The sequence below is a fragment of the Pan paniscus genome, chromosome 17, assembly GCF_029289425.2.
Source record: "Pan paniscus chromosome 17, NHGRI_mPanPan1-v2.0_pri, whole genome shotgun sequence".
In the NCBI taxonomy this organism is placed as follows: domain Eukaryota; kingdom Metazoa; phylum Chordata; class Mammalia; order Primates; family Hominidae; genus Pan; species Pan paniscus.
In genome coordinates, this window is record NC_073266.2 from 45596519 (window position 1) to 45621682 (window position 25164).

Genomic DNA, 25164 nt, shown 5'->3' on the forward strand with positions numbered 1-25164 from the left:
AGTTATTTTTTGTAGAGAGGGAGGTCTCACTGTGTTGCCCAGGTTGTTCTCAAAGTCCTGGGGTCAAGCTGTCCTCTGGCCTCAGCCTCCCAAAGTATTGGAATTACAACTGTGAGCCATCACACTCAGCCTGAAAGCACTTTTCTAAGTGATTTATATATGCACACGCACAAACACACACTAACCCATTTATTCTTCATAACAACCTTATGATAGATACTATTTATTATCCCTATTTTACAGATGGGCATACTGAGAGAGAAATATCAAATGTGTTGTCCAAGTCCACACAAAAAACAAGTGTCAGAGCCAGGGAACCAATGCAAATCTGGCTTCAGAGTCCCCAGTCTTTTTTTTTTTTTCTTTTTTCTTTTTTTCAGAGTCCCCAATCTTAACCACTGTGTCACACTGCTTCTTCAGGCTACTAAGTCAGTGTAACGTAAGAGAAAAGAAAGAAAAAGATTTAGAAATCTACAGAAATGATGTACTTGAAAAAAGAAGCATTTCAGTTCAGAAAAACAGAAACTTTAACAAATGCCAAATGTATTATTGTGTGTATATATGTCACCACATATACAAAATCCAGGGGACAAAATAAAGCAAGACCTCTTTCCACAAAACACATAGAAAAGTAAATTTCAGGTAAGTAAAATATCTGTATGTGAAAACACAAACAGATAAGTAATATCTGACATAGTGTGAGGTTTGAGGAAGCTGTCTTTGGAGGTGGACAGGTCTCAATTTATATGACTGCTTACCTACCAAAGAGAAGTAATTCAGACACACTCATATATATATATATATATATATATATATATATATATGTCTGTATTTTAATTATGAAGAACCAAGACTTATGAAAATAAGGAATCACAATCTTGACAGTATCTATTATATATGCAAATACTAAAAAAAGTAACCTGTCTTTCCAAATGCTTTATTTTGCACCCTAAAATGTTATAAGCAATCTGCAAAATAATCCACTGTTATCGACGTTTGAGTACACCACTATCTCCCTTTAAAACACAGCTTCATCAAGAAGGCCTCAAATAAAGAGAAGGATCATAAACCAAATCATGAATTTAACTCAGTTACATTTACAAGGTACTTAATTCTAAATCAATTTGTAAATTAAATCAATGGTTATCATATTCTCCCCAAATGTTCTTATCTGTCAAACAAAAAAAGACAGAACTGTGAATAAGAAGTGAAGTCCTCAAACACAAACATGGTATGTACACAATTACTTTTATGGCAGCAAAACAATGTGTAGAGGCAAAAGCAAGTGAAATACAAATTACCTATCAATCAGCTAAGGCCACACCAAAAGCACAATCTTTAAAATATGGTAAAATTAAGTCCACAAGTGTAAGAAGATAAATAAGAGAAGCTTTGAAGCCAACAAATCCTTGGTGGGCAATTACCTATGGAATTTGATTCCTTAAGTCTTCATCATTATGCATGGAAGCCTCTACCAACAATCTAGAGCTACTAAACCATTATAAACAGAAAAGGCCTCCAGAAAGAAAGATGCTGGGACAAATGTGGACAATCTGCATCCCTCCTGGCAGACTCTCAGATCTTTAAAAAAGATATACAAATATAAAAAAAGGTAAATGGTACCCGGATACACACAGTGTGTGGAAGTAGAAACCCTCAATGTAACCTTTCCAAAATTAAAAACAAAAAAACTGGGTAAAGCCTTGTTGAAAACTGGGTCACTAGTAAGCTCAGAGAAGGTATTAAGAAGCATCGCTGAAAAGATTAGAGTCTGTTAACACCTAAATCTTCTGATTAAAAACTTCAGGTCAGAAAGATATTTAGTTCTTTGTCTCCACTCTCATTCTAATAAAAGGAAAGACAAGAGAGACTATAACTTAACAGAATTCCAAATGTATTTGGCATTTGGCTGAAGTGATATTGCCAAACTACCAGAACTATGGCAAAAGATACTGTAAGAAAACCCACAAAAGGTATTTAGTGGCTTGACACCATAAATGTGTGAGTGGCCTTTAGCTGCAAAAAACGATTAATCTTTCCATTTTAAACCAATTTCACCCTCCTTACCTCCAATATATTTCTATAGTGTCCGTCTTTCCTAATTTTGTGACAATTACAAATACATACGATATAAATATAAGAAAGATTCTGCGTACTGAGTGGAAGATGCCAGACACAAAAGAGAATATGGTTTCACAAAGTATAAATGAGCAAAAAAATCATGCTGTTGGAAGTCAAATAAATAGTTACCACTGAGGGACGGTTAAAATTGGAAGGAGGTACTGGTAAAACTCTGTCTTGATTCAGTGCTGATTAACTAGTATGTTCCATTTAGGAACATTTAGCAGGCTGTCCACTTCTATGTATATTTTCCTGTATGCATTTGACACTTCCATAAAGTAAATGTATATGTGTGTATTATATGTACATAATCTGAATTTTGAGTTCTCTAAAATATCACATCAGGTAGCAGGATATTAGAACTCAATCGTAAAGGTGTTGACACCAAATAGACTTTACCAAGAGAGTGGGTGCCAAAGGCCAATATTTTCGCTGCAAAAACAGACTTTTCTTTATTTACTCAACCCAAGAGCCATAAAGAATGAACTTCAGACTTTGAATGTCTGTGTTAACCAATTAAGACAACAAAAGGAAAAATAATAACAAAGTGGTCACAGTTTCGAGTTTATTAAAGATTTATGTTAAGCGGGAGCGGGGGCATTACATCCCCTTTCAATTTAGTAAATGTAATTTTTTTTAGTCCTTTATTTCAGGTTCCACTTAATAGTTTCCCAACCAACAAACAAGACATTTTGTGCAAGATTACAGTCAAGCCAAGTGTATCCACCCACCAACAACAGGTCAAGTTACAAGTAAAATAGTTCTAGGTTTTTCCCAGCAGCAAACAAATCAGTATCTGTACTCAGTTACTCTACAGAATATTCACCGGAACTTGTCTGCAGTGGGTCATTTCAAGATGTGGACGTGTATATTAAAATATGCCAAATAACATTATTAGTGTGCGAAAAAGTAATGCAAAGTGTTCAAATATGGAAAATGTTTGAACATTAAACATTAAAACTTTTCAAAAATTGGTGGTGGAATATCTTGCATTTACTTTCACCCTGAAGAATATGGAAAAAAGAGTTACAAAAAAAAATGTGTAGTCTTGTGGCCTGAGAGTTTATAGGCTTTCAGAAAGTATTTTAAGTTCCAAGATTCATTAAAAAAAATTATTTTTGAGTACTTACCAGCATATTATTTGTTGATCAAAACAATTAGAAGAACTTTTAAAAACTGATTATGAATGCTTCTAAAATGTTTTTTCTCTCCTAAAGACCACATGAAAAATGAATGAAAATCTTAACCAAGCATTATGTTTTGGCTTCAGATGCCAAAAGAAAGCAAAATATTTAAGGCCAAGATTAAACAGAGAGTGTAATTCAAAAGTTAATTATTTAAAGAAAAAAAATCAACTAAGTAGAGAGAAACTGAAACTCTTCTTTATTGTGACAGTCATTCTCTGGGTATTATACAAAAAGGGCTGCAGTCTGATAAAGGGAGAAACCCGTATGCTTTGTAGTCAAGCCCAACTTGAATATGACAAATATGGTTTTATTCTGGATTCTCATATTCAGAATGTTTGAGTTCCAGTTTTACCATCTCTAAAATGAGAGCAAAACCACCTATCTCATAGAGTTACAGAAACAATGAACTGAAACATAATAGTTTCCTTCCCTGAAATTAAAAATACTTAATTTCTGAGGTTTAATACTACCAGACATTGGCTTGAAAAACTCTTTAAAGAGGCAGCAGCAAATACCTAGTTTCAAGGGTTTTCTCTGCTGTATCTGCTCTACTGAGTTCTGTGAATGACGTACTGACAATTACCAAATATAAAATAAATTGAGGAATGTCTTAAAACTGCAGATGTGGGAAAAAACTAAAAGGGCAATCCTTACAACCTTTAACGAAAGCAGTAACATCAAAGTCCAATATTTAGTGCAACAGAAGAAAGTTAAGAAAACTCAAAGTGTATTTTAGTAATGAAGGGAGAAAAGAGTCATTTTACATTTTTAGTGCCAGTGATTTCTGGAATAATAAAAACTCCAAACTATGCACCTTTTAATTTACTTTTTAAAACTAATTATTTAATCCACCCAAACATTAAGTAACATATCAGAATGGAAAGAAAATCTGGGCATACATGTTTTAAATTATAATGGCCAATTAATGTTTTTAATTACACAAAAATCAGTATTAAAATTAAAACTACAATATATGGGAGTAGGTAAGTACACTATCTAATTTTTAAATTATAGCTAGGTGTATTTTATGAAAGAAAATCTAAGAACAGATCATGGATCAAACATCTCTGCATTATAATTCCCATACCATATTTATAATAGCAACTCTTTTTAAATAGCTCAAGCTGCTTTAAAGCACTATACAACTAATTCTCCCAATGCTACTTTGAAAAACCCAAGTTAAACTGCTTAATCAAGGCAGTGGGTACACTAGAACTCTCATTCATATACTAAATGTTCTTCTGTATCTCCAGTTCCAGATACTAGTAAGGTCCACTTTCAATTACACTTCCACTATTGGAACAGATCAAAAGTTAAACATTCAATCAGTCAGGAGAATGTGAAATATTACCATGGTTTACCCAACTATTATAATCTCTCAGGCACTGAGAACTCAGCATAAAGTGGTTATTCCATGATGTCAGCATGGAAACGTATCCATTATTTAGCTATCCATTAATTCAGCCAATCTTCCTTTGGATCTACTTATAGCTCAGGCTGCTATAGGTTGTTCTAAACCTAACTTGGATTGTCCTAGTGTTAGTTTAGGTTATCTTCATTCTTAAATCTACTGTTTGATTGTATATTTCTCAGTTATAGCTTATATTGTGGTCTGTGTCAAATTAATCCTCATTCAGAAGCCTGAAATCCTCATTTATTTTGGTTGTCCTTCTCTGTAGCTTTTTTAAATTTTATTTTGAGATGGAGTCTCGCTCTGTTGCCCAGGCTGGAGTGCAGTGGCATGATCTCGGCTCACTGCAACCTCCGCCTCCCGGGTTCAAGTGATTCTCCTGCCTCAGCCTTCCAAGCACCTGAGATTACGGGTGCCTACCATCACGCCCAGCTAATTTTTTGTATTTTTAGTAGAGACAGGGTTTCACCGTGTTAGGCAGGATGGTCTTGATCTCCTAACCTCGTGACCACCCGCCTGGGCCTCCCAAAGTGCTGGGATTACAGGCATCAGCCACCATGCCTGGCCCTCTGTAGCTTTTTTAGGTTCATGACTATTCCCAAAACATGAGGTGGCTTAATAATCGCTTTCTTGAACCTGAACTAGTAGAAAATGTTTTGTTCCCTACAGCAGGGGTTATTAAATTTAGCTTAACATTATGCCATAATTTCTTAAATCATTTCTTACTCATGGACTTTTAGAGATCAAATAATCCAATCTTTCATAATCATAAGCAATGCTTCAATAAATATCTTCGTATATGTATCTATACCATGTGTTTGTCATAAATACATGCATACCTGTACCAAAAAAAAAAAAAAAAACTAGAGGAGGCCAGGAGCAGTGGCTCGTGTCTGTAATCCGAGCACTTTGGGAGGCCGAGGCAGGCGGATTCCCTGAGGTCAGGAGTTCGAGTCGAGACCAGCCTTGCCAACATGGTGAAACCTCATCTCTACTAAATATACAAAAATTAGCTGGGCATGGTGGCACACGTAATCCCAGCTACACAGGAGGCTGAGGCAGGAGAATTCCTTGAGCCCAGGAGACGGAGGATGTAGTTGAGCCAAGACTGTGCCACTGCACTCCAGCCTGACAGAGCGAGACTTTGTCTTTAAAAAAAAAAAAAAAGCTAGAGGAAAACTTGACAAAGGGCTAGGGCTGTATTTTTAATGCTGACCCACTTATATTTTTAATGTTGACCCCCTATCACTCAATTCAATGGCTCTCCTGAAGGCTATCTTCTCTCAAAGAAACATGAGCTCATAAAATAAAAAAAATTTCTCAGTAATATTACACTTACCTTCATTTTAAGCCTAAAAATAATTTTTATTCTCAGTAATATTACACTTACCTTCCTTTAAGCCTAAACCCCTCCCCAAAATTGTTTACTTTTACTGGCAAAGGTAGCACAGCCAATGAAGAAAATTTTAAGTTTAAAATTCAGGCATACAAAAAAATATAGATGACTTCAAACCTATCACGATAAACTACGGTTAATAAATCTTCAAAACTCACATTCTATCACTCCAAGTATCTGAAAATTCTTACATTTTAGGCTGAAAAAAGCCTTTCCACAACCTTCGAAAAGGAGATGTGTTTGAGATATTTTTTAAGTAGCCCCAGGAATCATGCAACTGGACAGTCTCTTAGAGATCAACTAATCCAACTAGGCCCAAGATTTTATTGTTGAGGAAAATGAGGTCACGGGAGTTAAAGAGAGTAGACTACATCTGGACGAAATCAGAACCCCATGCTTCCTGCCCTGGACACTAGCTCTTGCCCTTGACACTACACAAGGGCATTCACTTGCACAGATCAGTTATTATACTGTTGGTGCCTAAACCACCTTTCATGACATAAAGTAATCAATCAATTATTGATTGACACTTCATATCAGACTGTACTCAGTGTTGCAGGAGACTCATATGTATATAGCAGTCCTCAACATACATTTGGGGTGTGTGTGTGTGTGTGTGCGCGCGCGTGTGTGTGTATGCAATCCAAGGGCTTGGGTGCTGTAAGTACAGTTGGAAGCAGATGAGGAAGCGCACTGAGTACCAAAGAGTGAGCGACAAGGAATAAAAATCTAAGCAGAATTTAATCTAAATTTTCCTTAAAGAGACTATTATAACATAAATCATAATGTTTAAATCTACATCTTTCAAAAAGTCCCATTTAGCTTGTGAATTCACCTTGTTCTGCCTACTTTAGACCTATCACTTCATACATGCAGAAGATATAGCTCTTACTAAAACATTAATATGTATATACCTCTTCCTTGGCATGGATAAGGTTGTTTAATTAAAACTTACATGTATTTAGTTAAATACAAAGACTAGCATCTGCTCAAATTAACTGATGTCTTTTTCTGAAAAATTAAAATAAAAATAAAATTTTAGTAGAAAAAAACAGAAATGTGAGACACAGTGATTTGTTGGTACCAATTATGTTTCAACTTAAAACTCTTAACTTGAAAATACTTAGGTTCTAGCAAGTATACTGCTGTCAGAGCGAAATACTTATTCAGATGACAAAATCCAAATTTAAAAATCTATCACATTTTTAAATGGCTGACAAAACCCACCACCAAATCTAAGCAGTGCCTAAACTTGATTACTTTTTTGTATTTGAGCCAAAAGAACAAATCTGAATGTTAACCTGGGAAAAATGGTAGTGTATATACGAACACAACACTTCTTAAATAACAGCTCTGATTTTTAAAAATCACTCTTCTAACTTCATAACAACCCCCTGAAAACAAGATGGGGATTTTAATCACTTAGGATTAAAAAAAATAGGATTTAAAGCAAGATTAACTGTTGCTTTAAGTCTTGACATTTCCCTATTAATAACCCTAAAGCTTAATGAGGCACAACAGATTTAAGAATTGAAATTGTTAATGAAAAAGAAAATTAAGGACAGTTTGGTGCTCTATACCATCATGAAAATAATCTGCTCCAGAAAGATTTTAGTCTCTACATGTAAAAAGCAAGAAATATCTAAAAAGTATTTCCTTGTAAAATCTCAGTCTGAACTTCTAGAAGGTTAGGGCAGATTTTGATGAAAGTATAAAAGTCAGAAAGTACCTAAGGTTTACTATATAGTGTTTTAAAAACAAGTGAGGATACATAAAATACTGTTTTTCAAATTACACCTAGTATGTTTGTCACCTTCCACCTATTAGTAATGACCTCATGCCTCAAGTTAAGAAAAGCAAAGAAATATACATAACTGTGTCTAGTAAGTAAACTCTGAACACCAAGTTAACTCTTCTTATTTTCACAACAACTTATGTTTCAGAAGCACATGAAAATCAAATAAATACTGAGAATAAACACGATTTACACTTAAAATCACTGCTGAATCCTTGCCACATTCTAGAACAAAGCTGCTTCTTTTTATGTATACTTCATATGTTGAATATTAATCTCTTTAAAATCTGTACCTAATAGGTGAAAAACACATAAGGTTTATCCATCTTTTTTCCAAGGTCCTCACGCAGGGTTGAAACCAGGATCTGTTAAGTCTTAGAACTGAATTTCTATGAACATTAAAATACTGTCCTAGATGCCCCATAACCCATACAAACGTATTTAAATTAGAACAATGGGGTTATGCAATTAAGATGTGAACTAGAAAAACAACACAGGTTTCTAATATATTAATTAACTAGGTCAATGGTAAAAGCAACATTGATTTTTTTTCTTAACAATAAACCTATGTAAAGATTTGAAAGTCACTTGTATTATTTAAAAGGAAAGCTAGTTATAACTGTGATATAATATTTTATACTTTTATCAGGTAAGCTGAATGCTCAAATTCGGATTTTTTAATATAAAAAAGGCTAACATCTTAAAATGAGAAAGACTAAAGAAAATCTTGATGTTGAACATCATAATATGCAAGATTGACTAGAATTATGTAAATCTACATAACAAGACTAACTAAACTAGTAATTTCTCTAAGTAAAATAAGGTACACAGACACTTCAGTTAACAATTCAAGGCACAGAGTCCTTTGAATATTCAATTATATTTAGCTTGTAAAAAAAACAAGGGTGCTCCGTATCTGCACTAATAAGCTACATATTCTCTTTTCTAAAACTATCGGCTGCTTAGTCTGGAATTTAAAAAATAAAAGAAAAAAAAAACCTAGACTGTTAATAGCAGCTGACTGCAGAGCAGCCACTTTCACCTTGCAGATAGAGCTTTGTTGTTCGGGCGTGTAAAGCAGACCATTAGCACAAAGTCATTTCTAATCTCAGTTGTACAATCCACATGGTGCACTTAACCCTAAAACTCATGTTGCGTAAACTGCTCTGCTTCCACTCCTAATGACCTTTCAAATCATTCAATGTTACTGCTTGACTTGTACTCATGAATTAGAGGACTGCCAAATAACTTGATGAGAAAGTTATAATTTCTCCTTTCCTGAAGGTTTAAAAAAGTCAACATTGGTATAGAAGAAACTGAGAAAGAACATACAATGGAAAAGCACATTATTTAATGCTTATAAACGATATTTTTTGAAACGCTTAAGAAAAAACTGACAGAAAATTCACACCTGACTTCAAGGCAGATGACTAAAACAGAAAATGAGAGTGCTCCACTTGTAACACACATAGATTTCCCACAGTATTCATGACCAACAAATGTCTCTTCGTGTCCTAACTTCGCTGCACAGTATTCAATTAAAACTCACTTTTAGATGAAAAAGTTTGTGAAAATAACCATCTGCTGCTGGATTCACACTGAGGATTTACTGTCTGTAAATAAGACGACCCAATGCTGTCCAAAAATTAGTGTTTTTAAAGTAAGATTTGTAAAAAATGTATCACATCTCCTTTGTTAAAAAAAAAAAATCCTAATACACAGGAGTCTTTAAGTTTGTCTTGCCTTCCATTTAACTTCAAATACTTTAGAAGCAGGACTTTTTTCCTTCTTCCTCCTTCAGCCTAACCTCTTTAATAAACCCCATTTTTAAAGAAGAAACAATAAATGAAGTGACAGGAGGTCAAAGAATGAGGAGTGTGCGCTGGGAGAATAAAGGGCGGTTTTATAACAGGAGGTACTTTTGTTAGCAAGTGACTGGCAGGTCTCCTCCCCCAAGTTAGAAGGAATTCCATCCACTCTCCAAAACTGCAAAGGCCAAAAATGTCTAGTCTAATAGTTCTGAAATCCCCGAGTCAGGAGAGAGCCGAGTGGGGGATGGCGAGTGGGGGAAGGGGAGAAAGACCGGTAAGAGACTAAAGAACAAAAGAAGAAATCCAAGAAAGGGAAAAGGAACGCTGGGACCCTGGCCTGGGAGGCAGGGGTGGGGAGAGACAAAGTGAGAGAGCACGACCCGGGAGGAGAGCGTGGAGCCCGGCAGGGACAGGCGTGCCGCACCATGGCGCACCATGGACAGGGCTCCGCGCGGCGGCGGCCCACACCCGTCTACGGGGTTGCGGGAGAAAGCGCGAGAGACTGCGCAGGCCAGCCCCGTCCAGCCCCTGCCCCCGCCCCAGCAGCACTCACCCCCCCGGCGGGCCGGAGCGCGCCAGGCCCTGACCCGTGAAGACCACGGAGCGGGGTAATCCACACCACCTGTCTCCACCCCCGGAGCAGGCACTTCCGAGCTGCGTCCGCACTTTTCGGGGCTGCCAGCTGGCAGTAGAGCACCTCTCCCCCTGCCCCGAGGGCGACACGCAGGGGGACCCTCCGTGGATTTTCCTGCCCCGCGGCGAGGGTGGGCACGCCCCTTTCCCGCAACCTTCGAGGGACCCCACGGCAGGCGGAGACCGACTTGGGACCAGGGCACTGCACCCGCCCAGCTAGAGGGTCCCGGCCGAGGCTGTGTGAAGTGGCCTCCAGGCCTGGGCTGGCTGGTCGGGAGGAGCCTGGGGGCATCCTCGGGTTGGAAGCGGCGGAAAGTTGGGCTGCCCCCGGGGTTGGGAACCCGCTGCGTGCAGTGGCGAGGGAACCTGCGCCCGGACTGGAGCAGGTGCTTCCTGCCGCGGAGGAGCCTCTTAGTAGAGATTAAATGAAAAGGCTCGCTGGCGCTCTCCCGAGAGTATGAAAAGTACGGAAGGCTCCAGGCAAAGGCGCCCCCGGGGCGCATATAGGGCACAGGCAGCCGGACAGAGAGAGGAGCAGCCGCGTAACGGAACTTCTCGCCCGGGGGAGATACTGGGCGTGAGAGGCCAGACTCGTTCTACAGGCAGGCGCTGACCGGCAGAGACTCCTCCGGGCAAGAGGGCCAGATTTTCTTTCCAGGTGGGACCAACACAGAATATTGTGAGGGCAAGAGAAAAAGAAAAGGAGGCAACTCCAGACTGGGATAAAGACAATAGGACAGTGGAGCCCTTGAGCACCGGGAGGCGCACGGGTGCAGGGTGGGGTAAGGTGGAGGCAAGTCCCGTAACTAAGACACCAGAGTGAGAATTCCTACTGTAAACTCGCGACCCATTCCTGCAGAAATAAACAAAAAAATTGGAGCAAAGTACTATGCGAGGGGCGAAAGGCACAGAAAACTGCAAAACCTGGGAGTTATCCTGCCTCACCCTCTTGCTGCCTGGGGACACCCCCCGCGAGCTTGCTCGGCCCCGAAGAAGGAGCAGAGGGGACCCGCAATCCGGCCCCTAGAGCCCCGCCAGTAAAGGCGCGAGAGACCTGCTGGCCCCGGCAGCCCTGCCCCGGCGCCCGGACGGAGCCTGATGCCTGCGCAGCTCCCGGCCGCGCGGCGCGGCGCGGCGTGGCACCTCCCTTCCCGGGTGCGCAGCCCGGCCCCGCAGCGGCGCGGGGAACAAAGGCACCCGGCGCCGCCCGCCCCACCCCGCCCGTGGCCCGGCCCGCGGGGACCGCCGCGTACCTGAAACAGGGCCGCCAGCAGCGGCAGCAGGGTCCGCAGCGCTCCCGCTATCCGGCACATGGAGGCGGAGAGGGGCCGAGCGAAGAGCCGGAGGCGGCGGCGGCGGCGGCGGCGGCGGAGGAGGAGGCAGCGGCAGCACCAACAGCGGCGCGGAGAAACGGCTCCAGGCAGTTTCCACCCCCTTCCCTTCCCCTCCCCTCCCCACCCCCTTCTTCGCTGCTCTCCGCTCCCCGCCAATGGAGAGCGAGCTGATGACAAATAGCGGGCCGCGGAGTCCGCGGGACTCGCACCAGGAGTAATAAAACAGACCCAGAGATCAAGGAGCTGGGGAGGGGGCGGGGGAACAGGGCGGGAGAGCGTGTGAGCGTCTGCGCGTCTGCGAGTGTGTGGAGGCGGCTGCTGTGGCAGCGCAGGCGGCTCGGCTCCGGCCCGGAGCGCAGCGGAAGTCGCGAGGGATGCAGCGGCGGGGACCTTGGCCGGTGGAGGATGTGGAGGTGGAAGTGGAGCGGATGGCGCTCCCCAAGAGCTCCGCCACGCGAGGTTTCGGGCTCGTGGTTTTGCTTCCTCCGGGTCCCCGCTCCAGGGCCGCTCGGCGCGACGAAGACGCCGGGGACAGCGCCGCGGGGAGGGCGCTCCGGGTCGTGCGTGCTGCACCCACAAAGAGCAGCAGTCCCGCCACCCCGCGCCTCCGCTGCGTGGGGGCCGAGGGGCGCTTCTCGGCTCCTCTTTCCGGTCCCCCGGCGAGTTGGAGACTGTTCTCCGGCCTCGGCCGCAAGGGGGTGAGGCGAGGGGCCGGCGCGGTCTCTCTCGCCGCTGCTCCGTCCCGCGCAGCTGCTGCCGCAGCCGCCCCTGCTGCCCGCGCACCGGCACCCGCCCGCCGGTCCTCGCCCTGCGCCGCTCACTCGCGCGCGCCGCCCTCCGTCGCCGACCGCGCACCCCGCTCGGCCTCCGCTGCGCGACCTGGGCGAGCCGCCGCCGCTCTCCCCGCGCTCGCCCCACGCGCTGCCTGGCTGCGCGGCCCGCTCGCCTCTCCTATTCCTCCCGCCGCCGCCGCCGCCGCCGCCGCCGCCGCCGCCCTCGCCCCCGCCTCCCTCCTCCGCCGAGCCTCCCCGCCCGCGTCGTGGCCAATCGGAGGCCACCAAGCTGCGGCTGTAGCCGGCCGGATCCGCGGCAGCCGCCCGCCCCCGCCCCGCCGAAGCACCCCGTATTTTGCTGCAGCCCGCGGGGGGTCGCCGGAGGGAAGCCTAGAGTGCGCCGAGCACCGCCCCGGCAGGTGGAGGGGCTGCGGGAAATAAAATAACTTGGGCAGGAACTTGATTGGTAGCAGCTTCATCTTTGGTCCGCGGTAGGGAATCTAATGGAGATGAAGAATGGTGGGGAAGGGGGGGGCGGTGTCTCCTTGGGAGCCTAACGTACGCTTCTTTATTTTGTCATTCTTTGGAGATGGGTAATCTTTCCTGGCAGGGGCAGACACAGCAAACTAAGGACGCAGGCCAAGCTCATCCTAGCTATTGTTGTCTGAGGCGCTCGCCGGGAGCCACCTGCGGGCGGGGGAGGGCGGAGGCCGCGGCTCCTCTCTGGAGCTCGCACCTTCAGCTCCCACCCTTGCGGATGTACTGGAACAGCCCAAGTTTTTGTGTTGTTGTTTTGTTTTCTTTTGTCCCCTCTGGGAGTTTGAGAGTGCATGTTTGTTATTTTATTTGAAATCTCCCGTTTTCTATTTCTATTACTACCCGTTAGTGGTACTGCTCACATTTGGGGTCAACAGTTTCAGGGTACTTTTACCCTCTCCTACCACCCCTAACAACAATTTTTAAAAAAGAGAGAAACTAAAAGCCGGAACTTGTGAAAATAGGATTATATAAAAGATAAAATGACTGATACAGAATTCTCACCATGTAAAGGATTTCTGCTGGCTTCCTTTAAGGCATGAACTTCAAGTGCAACACAGTGAGAGACTTTACAAGTTTGAGTCACAAGCATTTGTGGAATGGAGCGGGGGGTGGGGAGCAGTTTTTGTTTTTTCTAATTCTGGTGAGGTAATAAATTTTCCGGAACCTTTTTTTTAAAAAGGTTTACAAGTAAATAGAAATATCCGTTTTATGTAAGCTTTTCAACACTTGGGAGATCGGTGAACTTCATTGCAGTTAATGAATATTTTCTGCCTTTATTGTTTGCTTTTCTGCTTTGGGTGACTGAAATATTAACATTATTTGAGTTTCAAGATAACGATCATTTAAGAATCTGATGATGAACCTTTAAAAACCAGCTACTAATTTCTTGACATAACTGATACAGCTTTTAATAATGTACTGTTGCTGGCTAGGCTTTTAAAAATTTAATATTCATAGGGAGGCTTATTCAATTTTAATTAAAACATAATATTGTAAGCTTTTTATGAAACAAAATTTTTCCTGGATTTTCTTTCTTTTCAAAAGAATAAGAAAGGTTATGTTAATGAAATTTAAAAGATGAGATGAAACAATATAGTAATCAGAAGTGCTTGTTCTTACCCTTTCTCTTCTTTTTTTGCTAGATATTATTGTCACACTATTGCTAGTCCGCCTAAAATTTATCTTTGCAATAGAGTATTTATAAATTATGCTTTCTGGGAGTCATGCAAAATAATAGTAAAAATTCAGTTGAGATATGGGGATATGTTTGTTGTATTCCAAAGTGAGATGTAGAGATCTCATCTCCATGGCTAAGATTTAAGCTTCGACCCTCGACGTGGGGTTTCGACTGTATCCTCATCACTCCTAGCAGTACCCATTGATGTTTATTGCCATTCTGATTAATTTAAAGGTGGAACAGATTTCAACATGAATAACTCTATTTCTTGTTAGTAGTATTTACTTGAAGCTTTAAACATCATGTCCTTTATAAATTAAACACTTATGATTTCAAAATCTTTGGAATGGCTGTCAGTCAAGGAATTCTCTGATTCCAACAGTTTTTGATCCTTTAAGTAAGCACTTGCAGCATTTTTTAAAAGTCCAATTTGCGTGCCTCTCACTCTTCAGTGGTTGCGAATTGTTTTAGAATCTTGCCTCACTTTAAGTTGATCACCTGGTCAGCCAAATCTTGCTAATAATAATAGGCCTCTGATTACAAGAAGGAATAGTCTAGTCTAAAATCATGCTGTTGGAGACTTTGTGCATCCATTTGATGTTAATGAAAGTAGATCTGGTGTTGACTATGATATCCAAACACAGCTTTACCTCAGTAATACCATACCTAAGATTAGCTAACGGGGCCATTCACTGTCCTGGGCAAGTGATGACCAAACTCGCAGATTTTTAGCCCCTGCTCAAAGCATTACTTGTCTGAAGACTGGTTTTCCATCAGCCTGTAGAACTCCAGGGTTGTAGAGGATTGTCAGTGACCCAGAGAAACAACCAGGTGTTATTAGGGGTTGGATGGACGGAGACAAGAAAAAAAATATAGAATAATATAAAACATGACTGCATTCACACATCAAAAATCAACCTAATCCTTCATTTCTGACCTATGGAGTGATGCCTGTTGACTATAAGAGGTCTGCAAACCGTTATGGAAACCTGATTAAATGATGTGCTCTGAACACATGGCCCGTTTTTATATATATGTAGAGGTCACAATGATTCATTTCTAAGCATTCATTTTTATATATGTGTAGTTTTTATATGTGTGTAGAGATCATGATTTGTTTCTAAGCATTCATTTCGAAAATCGTAATAATTTTTGTTCTGGTGTGTTTTGTCAGACAGGAGATGCTAAATGTACAAATTCACCATGTGGGTGTTTGTGTACAAGGGTTCTTGCTTTGGACATAAATGCTCAACAGTAGTAGTCTAATCTGGAGCCTCCTCTCCCCCACCTCCCCTTCCCTACCCCCTATAGATACACACCTCAAAGACAGGCCCCACACTTGTCTTTGTCTCTGACACCTAGCGCAGTGTCCTTCCCAATGTTGAATGAAGACCCCCTTCTCCGCTCTTCCTCCTTCTCTCCCCGTCTTCAGAGCAAACTAGGATTGTCCCTCTCCCTTAGAAAGTACCCCTCAAATTACATTTTCTCCATAATTAGCTTTAGTGTACATTAAAGCTGACTTTCCCTGGGTAATATCCCTTTCATAGAGTCATAGAATGTTCTAAATGAAACATTAAAGATGGTCTCTGCAACCCCTTCATTTTACAGATGGGACACCCTGAGACTTAAAAAGGTACACAAGGCCACTAGCTGGAAAGTAGGGAATGCAGAATGGGACCCAGGTCCCCTTACTCCCACTCTTACCTATGCTCTCTATCTTATTCTGGGAAGTTCCTTTAACATTGAAAAATTCAACTATATGGGATGAAAGGGAGATTTTTCTTTTTAAAGAAGAAAATATAATGATGCTAGGGATTCGTCTACTATTTTTCTCAAGTTTTTTGTTCTTCAAAGTATGTGTGAAATTGAGGACATAACTCTTCACTGCTCTCAGTTTTCATATGCTTTTCTTAGTGTGATTATCTTGTGTTATTTATTATGATTTTGGCATTTAAAGATCCATATATTTGATACAACCTGGCTGCTAAACACAAGATAGCCATTCATCTGGTGCTCAGAGAAGTAGTGATCTGATCCAATATTACAAGAAAAATCTGGTTATTTTAAAAAAATCTACTCTTGTTTGAAGATATTATTTACCTATTGTTTTTCAGTATTTGAAAATCAAAATCAACATTTTCATGGAAAATATAACCAAAGAAGTAACTTGAAGTATGTATGGTCACATAAGTGAGTTATAAAGTTGCCAGATGAGCAACTCAACAGAGGCGAGTAATTCATAAGCAGGCCCTGAATTACAAGGAACCCCACCAAACAAACAAACAGAAAAAGAATCCCCTTCTGACTCTGGAATGTAGAGGGGTATAGTATAATAAACAGATATGGCTATAAATTCAAGTAGACCTAGCTCTATGACCTTGAGTAAATTTCTTAACATGTCTAAGGCTCTTTTATCTCGAAAATGCAGTATTTCTTTATAAAGTCTGATGGGAACACAATAGAGCACAGTAGGGCCTTAGCATTTTATCTATAGTGTATTAGGTATGCTGATTTCCACAGAGGATTCAGAGCACAGTTACTTAAGAATCTGAGTGAACACCCTTTCACCTCTCCCAGTTGCTGTCTGCAATTAAAAAAAGTGCTTTTAATCAAAATTTTACTTGGGAGGTTCAAATTTTACAAAACAACACAAAACCTCTAATGTAAAAAAGCAATGGCTAAGTAATCTACAGACTGGTAAAAGAAATAAAAATTTGGTGGCTTTGTAATGTGCAGAAAAATAAGTCTAGACAAAGTATTCACAGGAAACAATATAATCAGTATTAATGTATTGATTTGGTATAGGAGAATGAATTCATATTTGAATTAACTCATAAATTGATAATACCGAGACCAGGGCTAAAACTCCATTTTGCTTAGGACCTTTCTTTTGCTAACCTGGCTTTTATGGTTTCTTGAATGCTTTCTGCCTGTGTGCTCCCAGAGTCGGGTTTGCATAGTTGATTTCATGAGTCTTGTTTAAAGATCAGCTATATTTGAGAAAATAAGATTTCCATGATATCCAAGAAATCTACCTTCTGCACCAGAAGCATGGATACTTACAGGGGAATACCAGCACTTTGGATCACTTAAAAGACAGAAAGCCTATTTCACAAGATAAACAAATCTTGAGAAAATAAAACAAATCATGCTGAAGACTTTGGTAACTCTTAGTGGTGCCAAACTTTTGCCTTCATGTCCTTTTAAAAGCAACGATCTGTCTTCAGGAAAGTTCTGAAACACAACTGTCAGTATTTAGAGGATAGCAAAACATATTTACTATCTGAACTTGTATTTGATTGTGCCCTTTCCTCCAGTGAAAATTGAGGCAGTGGATAAAGTATTGGCTTGGGTTCAGGAGACCAGTTTTCTCTTCCCAGGTCTATGGCTGGCTGAATAATCTTACGTGTGACACTTAATTTCTCTAAATGTTTTCTAATCCATAGAACAGAAATAATGCCACTATTCTCATAAGAATGCTGAGAGGACTAAGAAAACAATGTCAGTAAAATCCACTTAGTTCTTCATAGAGAGGTTCTACATAAGTACATGTTATTCTTTAAGGCTGTGGATTCAACTGTAAGAGGAATGATTGGTGTCTAATGTTAAGTCACATTTTAATGATGTGGTATAATCAACAAGCCAAGTGCTTATTAATTTTTTTCTCCTTTTTCCCACTTATTCATAAATTTTAAAAGTAAGTTATCTTTCTCATTACAAAGGCAACATTCACAGATATTTGAGAAAATTATATTGTTAAATGCATCATAAACATTCATAGATTATGCTTACCCATCCTTATATTCCAGTACCAGCTGGGCAGATATGGTCTGAGTTTTCCTTTTAAACAGGGAATGTAAAATATCAACAATATTCCTATTTATTACAGAATTTACAATGTATGTCACTCTGACCCATTTTTTACATAGTAACTAAAAAGAGCTGAGTGATTATCACAGATAAGCATGATCTCTGGGAGGTCTATTATTTTGACTCATCCTTGAGAAAGGTTTTTAAAGACCTGTCTGCAAGAGATGGGGATAGTCTCATTTCTAAAGTATTTACTAGAGCCAATAATAAAAGTGCATTTGCATTCCAAGACCAATTTATCCAAGCCATGTGAAATTTCCAAGTCTTGCAGGCCAGGACACAGGCTGTCTCAAATTGAGGGAAGAGGGCTTTGAGGAGCCTGCTGGTCAGTGCTGTGAGGGAAAGGAGGTGAGAGGCAGGGATAAAGGTCACAAGTGGACATCAGGAAGGACTAAAGCACTTGAGGTTTGTATTCTGTCAGCAGAAGGGGCTCATGATGTGGGTACAGTGTGGACTATGGTCAAACGATAGGATCTGGGGAAGGTCATAATCGTAGCAATTGCTCAATAAATACTTGCCCAGATTTAGGAGTGAGTCATACAGGAAAATAGGACATGGATTTGGACAGGAGGATGGGGACAAGTCTTTCGGTATCCAGAACTGATAGGAAGCTCCACACAAAGGGAGTACCTGATATGTAACAGTTCATCCAGGCCAGTTCACCCTGTACTGTCCCTAGATTTGCACAGTTCTTGATGAGGGAGAGCGGCTTCTCATGAGATACTTGCTGGGGATGTGTGGGGTTATCCTCAGTTCTAAAATTGCTACTTCAACAAATGTGAAATACCTATTTATACTTCTCAACTTGTTTTTATAAGGATGGAAATGATATGAAATGGTTTTTGTACTTTACAGTCTTTTTCAGTCAAAAATAAGCACTATTTGACTGAAAATAAATGGGATAGTATAAGCTTTAACTGAAGAAGATGTAAGTTGGCTTTCTTAATTTTATTGCCTCATTTTCTGAACCCGTTTTTTTGGATGCAGAACTTTCCGGAGTATTGATTTTTAATTTTTTGATCTCTCTTTCTTTTTTCTCTTCCTCCCTCTTTCTCTTCTTCTCTCCCTTTCTCCCTCTCTTTCCCTTTTTCTCTAAAATAAAAAAAAATTGGAGAGTTTCTTTACCTTTTTTTCCTACCTTTCTGTTGAGATGATATTTTTGATTTCCAAGAGGTTTTAATGTTCTCTGATTTATTTTTTATAGAACTTTGCTCTCATTTAATAAATGTAAGAGCTTCTCCTAACTCTACATATTGTTCAAAGTTTTCTTCTGCTTCTGCTTTATCTGAGTTTCTTCTCTTTCTCTCTCTTTTTTTTTTTTTTGCAGTGTGTGTTTTTGTCTCATGTTTGAGGTTTTCTTGAGGATATTATTTAGTATGCAGAATTTCATTTAGTCCTACCAGGTTTTATTTATTTATTTATTTATTTTTATTTTATTTTATTTTCGAAAAGGAGTCTCGCTCTGTCGCCCGGGCTGGAGTGCAGTGGCGCGATCTCGGCTCACTGCAAGCTCCCCTTTCCGGGTTCACGCCATTCTCCTGCCTCAGCCTCCCAAGTAGCTGGGACTACAGGTGCCCACCACCGTGCCCAGCTAATTTTTTTGTATTTTTAGTAGAGACGGGGTTTCACCGTGGCCTCAGCCTCCTGACCTCATGATCCGCCCGCCTCGGCCTCCCGAAGTGCTGGGATTACAGGCGTGAGCCACCGCTCCCGGCCCTACTCCTCCCAGGTTTTAATGAGGCACCCTACCCTGCCTCATTTTTGCTTGAAGCAAGAGGTCACAGATTGTCCCTAAGGCTTCTTCCCAGGAACCTTCTCCTCCACACTTCTTCTAACCACTGTCTCCTCCCATTCTGAGGAAACAGGGATTGTTATTCCCTCACTTACACCACATGCCTCATTCCCATCTGCACCATGGGACTAGTTCCTGTCCTGTAAAGGTGTTTAAAGAACCTCCCCAGGTGAGACTGGCTCAAGTCACACTGTGCTCCGCGGGGGGCTTGACCTTACTTATCTGTGACAAGATGTCACCTGTGATTTATTCCTTGATAAAAAGGGAAGCAGGAGCCCTAAATTATTTTCTGGATGACTGCTAACGCTTTTCTCTTGTCTGAGTTGGTCATCTACCTCTTCCCAAGGATGAGATACACATCAGTATCATCAGAGGCTTTCAGCTTAGGACTCCTTTTGTGACATGGCCCTTTCTGAAGTTAATGATGGGCCTCCCATGCTTCATGTCCTGTGAGAAATAGTGTCGTCTCCACAAATTACTTCACCCCAAATTATTTGTATGGGCCCCTATAGTTTTCAGCTTAAAAAAAAATTCTAAATGCTTTATCTTCAGCATAACATAATAACAGTTACATGGGCTGGGCACGGTGGCTCATGCCTGTAATCCCAGCACTTTGGGAGACCGAGATGGGTGGATCACGAGGTCAGGAGATCAGGACCATCCTGGCCAACATGGTGAAACCCCGTCTCTACTAAAAATACACAAATTCGCTGGGTGTGGTTGTGCGTGCCTGTAATGCCAGCTACTCGAGAGGCTGAGGCACGAGAATCGCTTGAACCCAAGAGGCAAAGGTTGCAGTGAGCCGAGATCATGCCACTGCACTCCGGTCTGGCGACAGAGCAAGTCTCCGTCTCAAAAAAAAAAAAAAAAAAAAAAAAACCAGTTATGTGAAATCAGATTTCCAAGGTTTTATGTGGAAGCAGTCCATGGAGGTACCTTCACCCTAATGCGTTCACTCCATTCACACTAACGGAATCTATCCAGAGTGAAGTAGCCATTTCCATAATATGAAAAAATGTATGTGTTCAATAGACAATAAGAAATATAAATTTATAATATTGGTAGTGCAACCCTGCTATTTATAGTAGATAGGATAGAAACACGTCAGTAACTAAAGCATTTAGTAGAATTATCTTCAATTTTGTTGTTGTTGTTGTCATAATGTATTTGCTAACATGTCCTAGAAATAGCATCTTTCATTTGGAAGGTGTACTTTATAAATATACGTTGATCAATAAGTGCTTTTATTATACTTTATCCCAAATATTGTGACATGTTCCTCTTAGGGAAGGTCATTGCTACTTTTCCTGCTAACACTCCTCCTGTTGAAAATCGCAATTTAATATTTAATTGCTCTTCACTCTCATTTAGTATAAATCTTCTGTATTCATTTGAAGTCTCATGAGGTTGAATGTTATCTTGCTATTCAGTGGTGTGCCATCACTTCACCTTATAGGTATTTGTGAAGATTTTATTCACATGATGCTCTCAAGCTTGGAGTTGAAATACTACGATTCACTCAATAGATTAGGATATTAGGGTCTATTGAACAGATGCATAGAAATCAGTCACCATTTCACCCGAAGTTACATCCAAATACTTAGTTTTATTAAATGCATCTCTACTGCTTAGAATATCCAGTTTTGCCTTACAGTAAAATTGGGTAGGCTGACCACCTACTAGTAACACATTTGTAAACATACCAGAGGAAAAAAGCCTACTTTTATTTACATAGCAAATACCTTCTCTTAAAAAGAGGTAACTTTTTAAAGATTGTGTCCAAATTGGAGAACTTACCTGAGAATAACAAAAAAGTACAAGACCAATACTGCCTATCTTTTTCTTTCACCCTTAGCCATACGGAGGACAAACTGGCTTTAGCACAGCTATGGCACAGACTACAGAGTGCATGAGAAAAGAAACGATGGGGTCACCAACAGTGTGGAAGGGAAGGAGCACTATAGTGAGCAGGAGCTTGGACACATGAAGGCTCCAGTGAGATTCTTAAACTCTGTGTCCGGCAAACGGTAGCAGTGAAGAGATGTTAAGTTCATATATCTTCTCCTTGAAGAAAAGCAACATCCTAAGATCTCAATAAACAAAAAATCCTTCATTTGGTTCAGAAGATCCTAGAAAAGTTAACTCAAGATGCTGACTAAAATCTTAAAGATGTTCCCTGGTAGAACATGTTTTTGTTTGTTTATTTCTAAGAATCACAAAGTCAATCCAGTTCCTTGCACATTGCAAACCTCTAAGAGATCCCTTTGCACCCTCTAAGTTCTGCAGTTTGGACTACTGACAGCATCTCCTATAATCAATACAGCATAATTGGATTATTACCAAAGGCAAAATAATATATTTGCTGTTTTTTAGTTTTTAAAAGCTAATATTTTAAAAATACAAGTTTAATCATCTTTACCATCTAGGTAATAAAATACATATGTGCCCCCACATGTGTTTAAATAACCAATATCATAATTAATATTTTTTCCAGAAATACTTAAATCTTTATACAAAGTTTTGAACATAAAAATACTTTGTATCCCTAGCTATTATTTTCTTAACTTCTGTTTTCATTTAGAAATATTTGCTTTTGACCACAATCTTCTTCACTAAACAGTTTTCATCTTTGTCCTCCTTTGATTTGAAACCCTTAGCTAATATAATTTCTTAGTTCTCTTTACTTGGTGCAGTTTTTAAAAGGTCTATTTATTTTGAGTCAGCTTACAATGTCTTAAAAATAAGCAAGGAAAGAAAAAATAAGGAGGGAGTAGAGGGGAGGAAGAAACAAAAAAAATTCAGTTACGAACTGTTGACTTTTTCTATGCTTTGTTTAAATGTCTAATCTTAAAGGGGGTATGGTGGAATCCTGCTCTTTGAACCAGCCATTAGGAGGTGCTCACAGTTTAGAACAAACTCTTCAGACCTTTAAGACTTGTCTAGTTTTTCTGTTCTGTAGAACTTTAATTTTAGAAATTTTCTTTCACTTGAACATACCACTTGTAAAAATTGTGTAGCTGACAGCTCTGGGAACCAAAGTCATCCAATTAGTCCAAAAAACAAATGTTTTATGGCATCTATCACCACAGAACACCAATAGGCCCTCAGACAACCACATCAGGTTAAAAGAAAAACATGTATTTGAGAAGGAAAGCCTTCTTGGCTGTTTTGCTTTCAGAGAGAAATGGTTGATATTAACTGGTGTAAGGCAGTGGTCTTCAGGAAATGTTTCCAAGGGCTATATCTAATTTTGTAAAGTAAAGGGCATATTTGTATTCTGAAATATGCCTACAGGGTAGAGTGTACTTTCTTTTCTTTTATTTTTTTTTGAGACGCAGTCTTGCTCTGTCACCGAGGCTGGAGTGCAGTGGCGCTATCTCGGCTCACTGCAACCTTCGCCTCCCAGGTTCAAGTGATTCTTCTGCCTCAGGCATCCTGAGTAGCTGAGATTACAGGCTCGTGTCACCACGCCCCACTCTCACAGCTGTTTGTTATAGACACATTCACACCGTTACTTTTTCATTTTTGTTTTACCATTATTGCTTTTTATTTGCTATAACAGACCCAGACTGGCAACTTGACGAGCCTTTGGCACAAGTGTGGATATGTTTGGAGCAAAGAAGGCTGAAGGACAAGTATGCGCCATCTTTTGGTGGGTTTTCATTGGCCCCTAAAGCACTGTTTGGAGGAGAGTAAACAATGTTAGCCTACTTATTTATAATAGAAGTTATTGTTAAGGGGTTATAGGTGTTTGTACAGATAGTACAAGCATGAAATGCTATGCATGAATTACTTAACTGATTTAATGATGGCTTCCATAATCTTGTGTCATTTATCAAGTTCAGTGTGACAATCAAATATTGACATTAAATTTTAAAATTTTCCATATTAAAGGAAATCAATGCACAAAATTTCAAAATTATATGCCTGAGAAAACAGGAAGCAAACTTTATTTTATTTTTATTTTATTTTATTTATTTTTTGAGACGGAGTCTTGCTCTGTCGCCCAGGCTGGAGTGCAGTGGTGCAATCTCGGCTCACTGCAACCTCTGCCACCCGGGTTCAAACGATTCTCCTGCCTCAGCCTCCCGAGTAGCTGGGACTACAGGCATGTGCCACTACGCTTGGCTAATGTTTTTGTATTTTCAGTAGAGACGGGGTTTCACCATGTTGATCAGATTGGTTGCAAACTCCTGACCTTAAATGATCCACCCACCTCGGCCTCCCAAAGTGCTGGGATTACAGCGTGAGCCGCTGCACCTGGCCTAACTTTAAAATAATTATTATTACTTGGAGTCAACTCCTAGCAAATGGGAACGCTTATCTTATTTCTTTTCATTTCTTTGGCACCCAACTCATAATGTCTTAAGTCCAAGCATTTGCTAGGACTTAAGAGAGGCATTAGGCGTGCACTGCATAATGTTGATGATGACACCTACTGGCAGGACAGGATTTTGCACCCTAGTTCCATAAGACACTGAAGCCCTTTGTTACCTATCTAAAATATATTTGAAATCTGTACTTTTATTTTATGAATTAAGTTAAATTTCACTAGAAAAGTCTTATTGGAATATGATTATCAGTTCATATAAGCTAAATTATGCTGTGCCAAAAAAACTCCCTAAAACTCTGACAAAGGTTTCGTTCTTACACACACTACCTGTCAATCTCAGATTATTAATAATGAAAGATGTGAAGTGAAGATTAAATGTCAATTCTGCCTCCAACCCCACCGTTAATTACTAGCAAAGAGTCCCAAGGAAAATCATTGAATATTTCTCCCCTTAGCCATTGATTTGTGATGTGGTCATGTACTAAGTCTCTATTTTGGAACAACTTTTTCTGTCATGGATCAGTCTTTCTGTGTTTGCATCACTTCCAAGCTATTTTAATTGTTACAGCTTCATGATGCATTTACTGTATGAGAAGACTTTCACTTACTTCCTCTTTTTCCTCTTACTGATATGTTTTTTAAAAAATTTTGTAATTCTCACCTGATTATTCTTCCAGGAAAAGTTTAGCATTATTTTGTTAAATTATCACAAATGACATTTGATTTTATTTAAATGGCATGAAACTACAAATTAATTCTATAATAATTAATAATATTGAGTCTTCTCATCTAAATATTTTCTATCCAACATATTTGTAATTTTATTCATCTTAAATGTGTTTTTATAAAAATTTATCCTTGAAATGTTATATTTTGTTATAACCCCTAAGAGTTTTTTACATAATTTTATTTTCACATTTGCTATAGTATCTGCATATGAGTATGCTACTGCTTTTGTATCTTCCTCTTGTAAAAAATAAAATAATTGTAT

General features: G+C 40.2%; 2 protein-coding genes across 2 annotated transcripts in view; one reads left to right on the forward strand and one right to left on the reverse strand.

Moving 5' to 3' along the window:
• Positions 1-12197, reverse strand: part of CDH2 (cadherin 2) — a 226047-nt gene extending 213850 nt beyond the window's left edge. Inside the window, exon 1 of the mRNA XM_034943719.3 lies at positions 11608-12197. Within this exon, the coding sequence (XP_034799610.1) occupies positions 11608-11667 (60 nt within the window). The 5' untranslated portion in view covers positions 11668-12197. The remainder of the gene's footprint in view (positions 1-11607) is intronic.
• Positions 11992-25164, forward strand: part of LOC129394620 (large ribosomal subunit protein eL22-like) — a 94631-nt gene continuing 81458 nt past the window's right edge. The window contains exon 1 of the mRNA XM_055102639.2: positions 11992-23492. Within this exon, the coding sequence (XP_054958614.1) occupies positions 12063-12902 (840 nt within the window). The 5' untranslated portion in view covers positions 11992-12062 and the 3' untranslated portion in view covers positions 12903-23492. The remainder of the gene's footprint in view (positions 23493-25164) is intronic.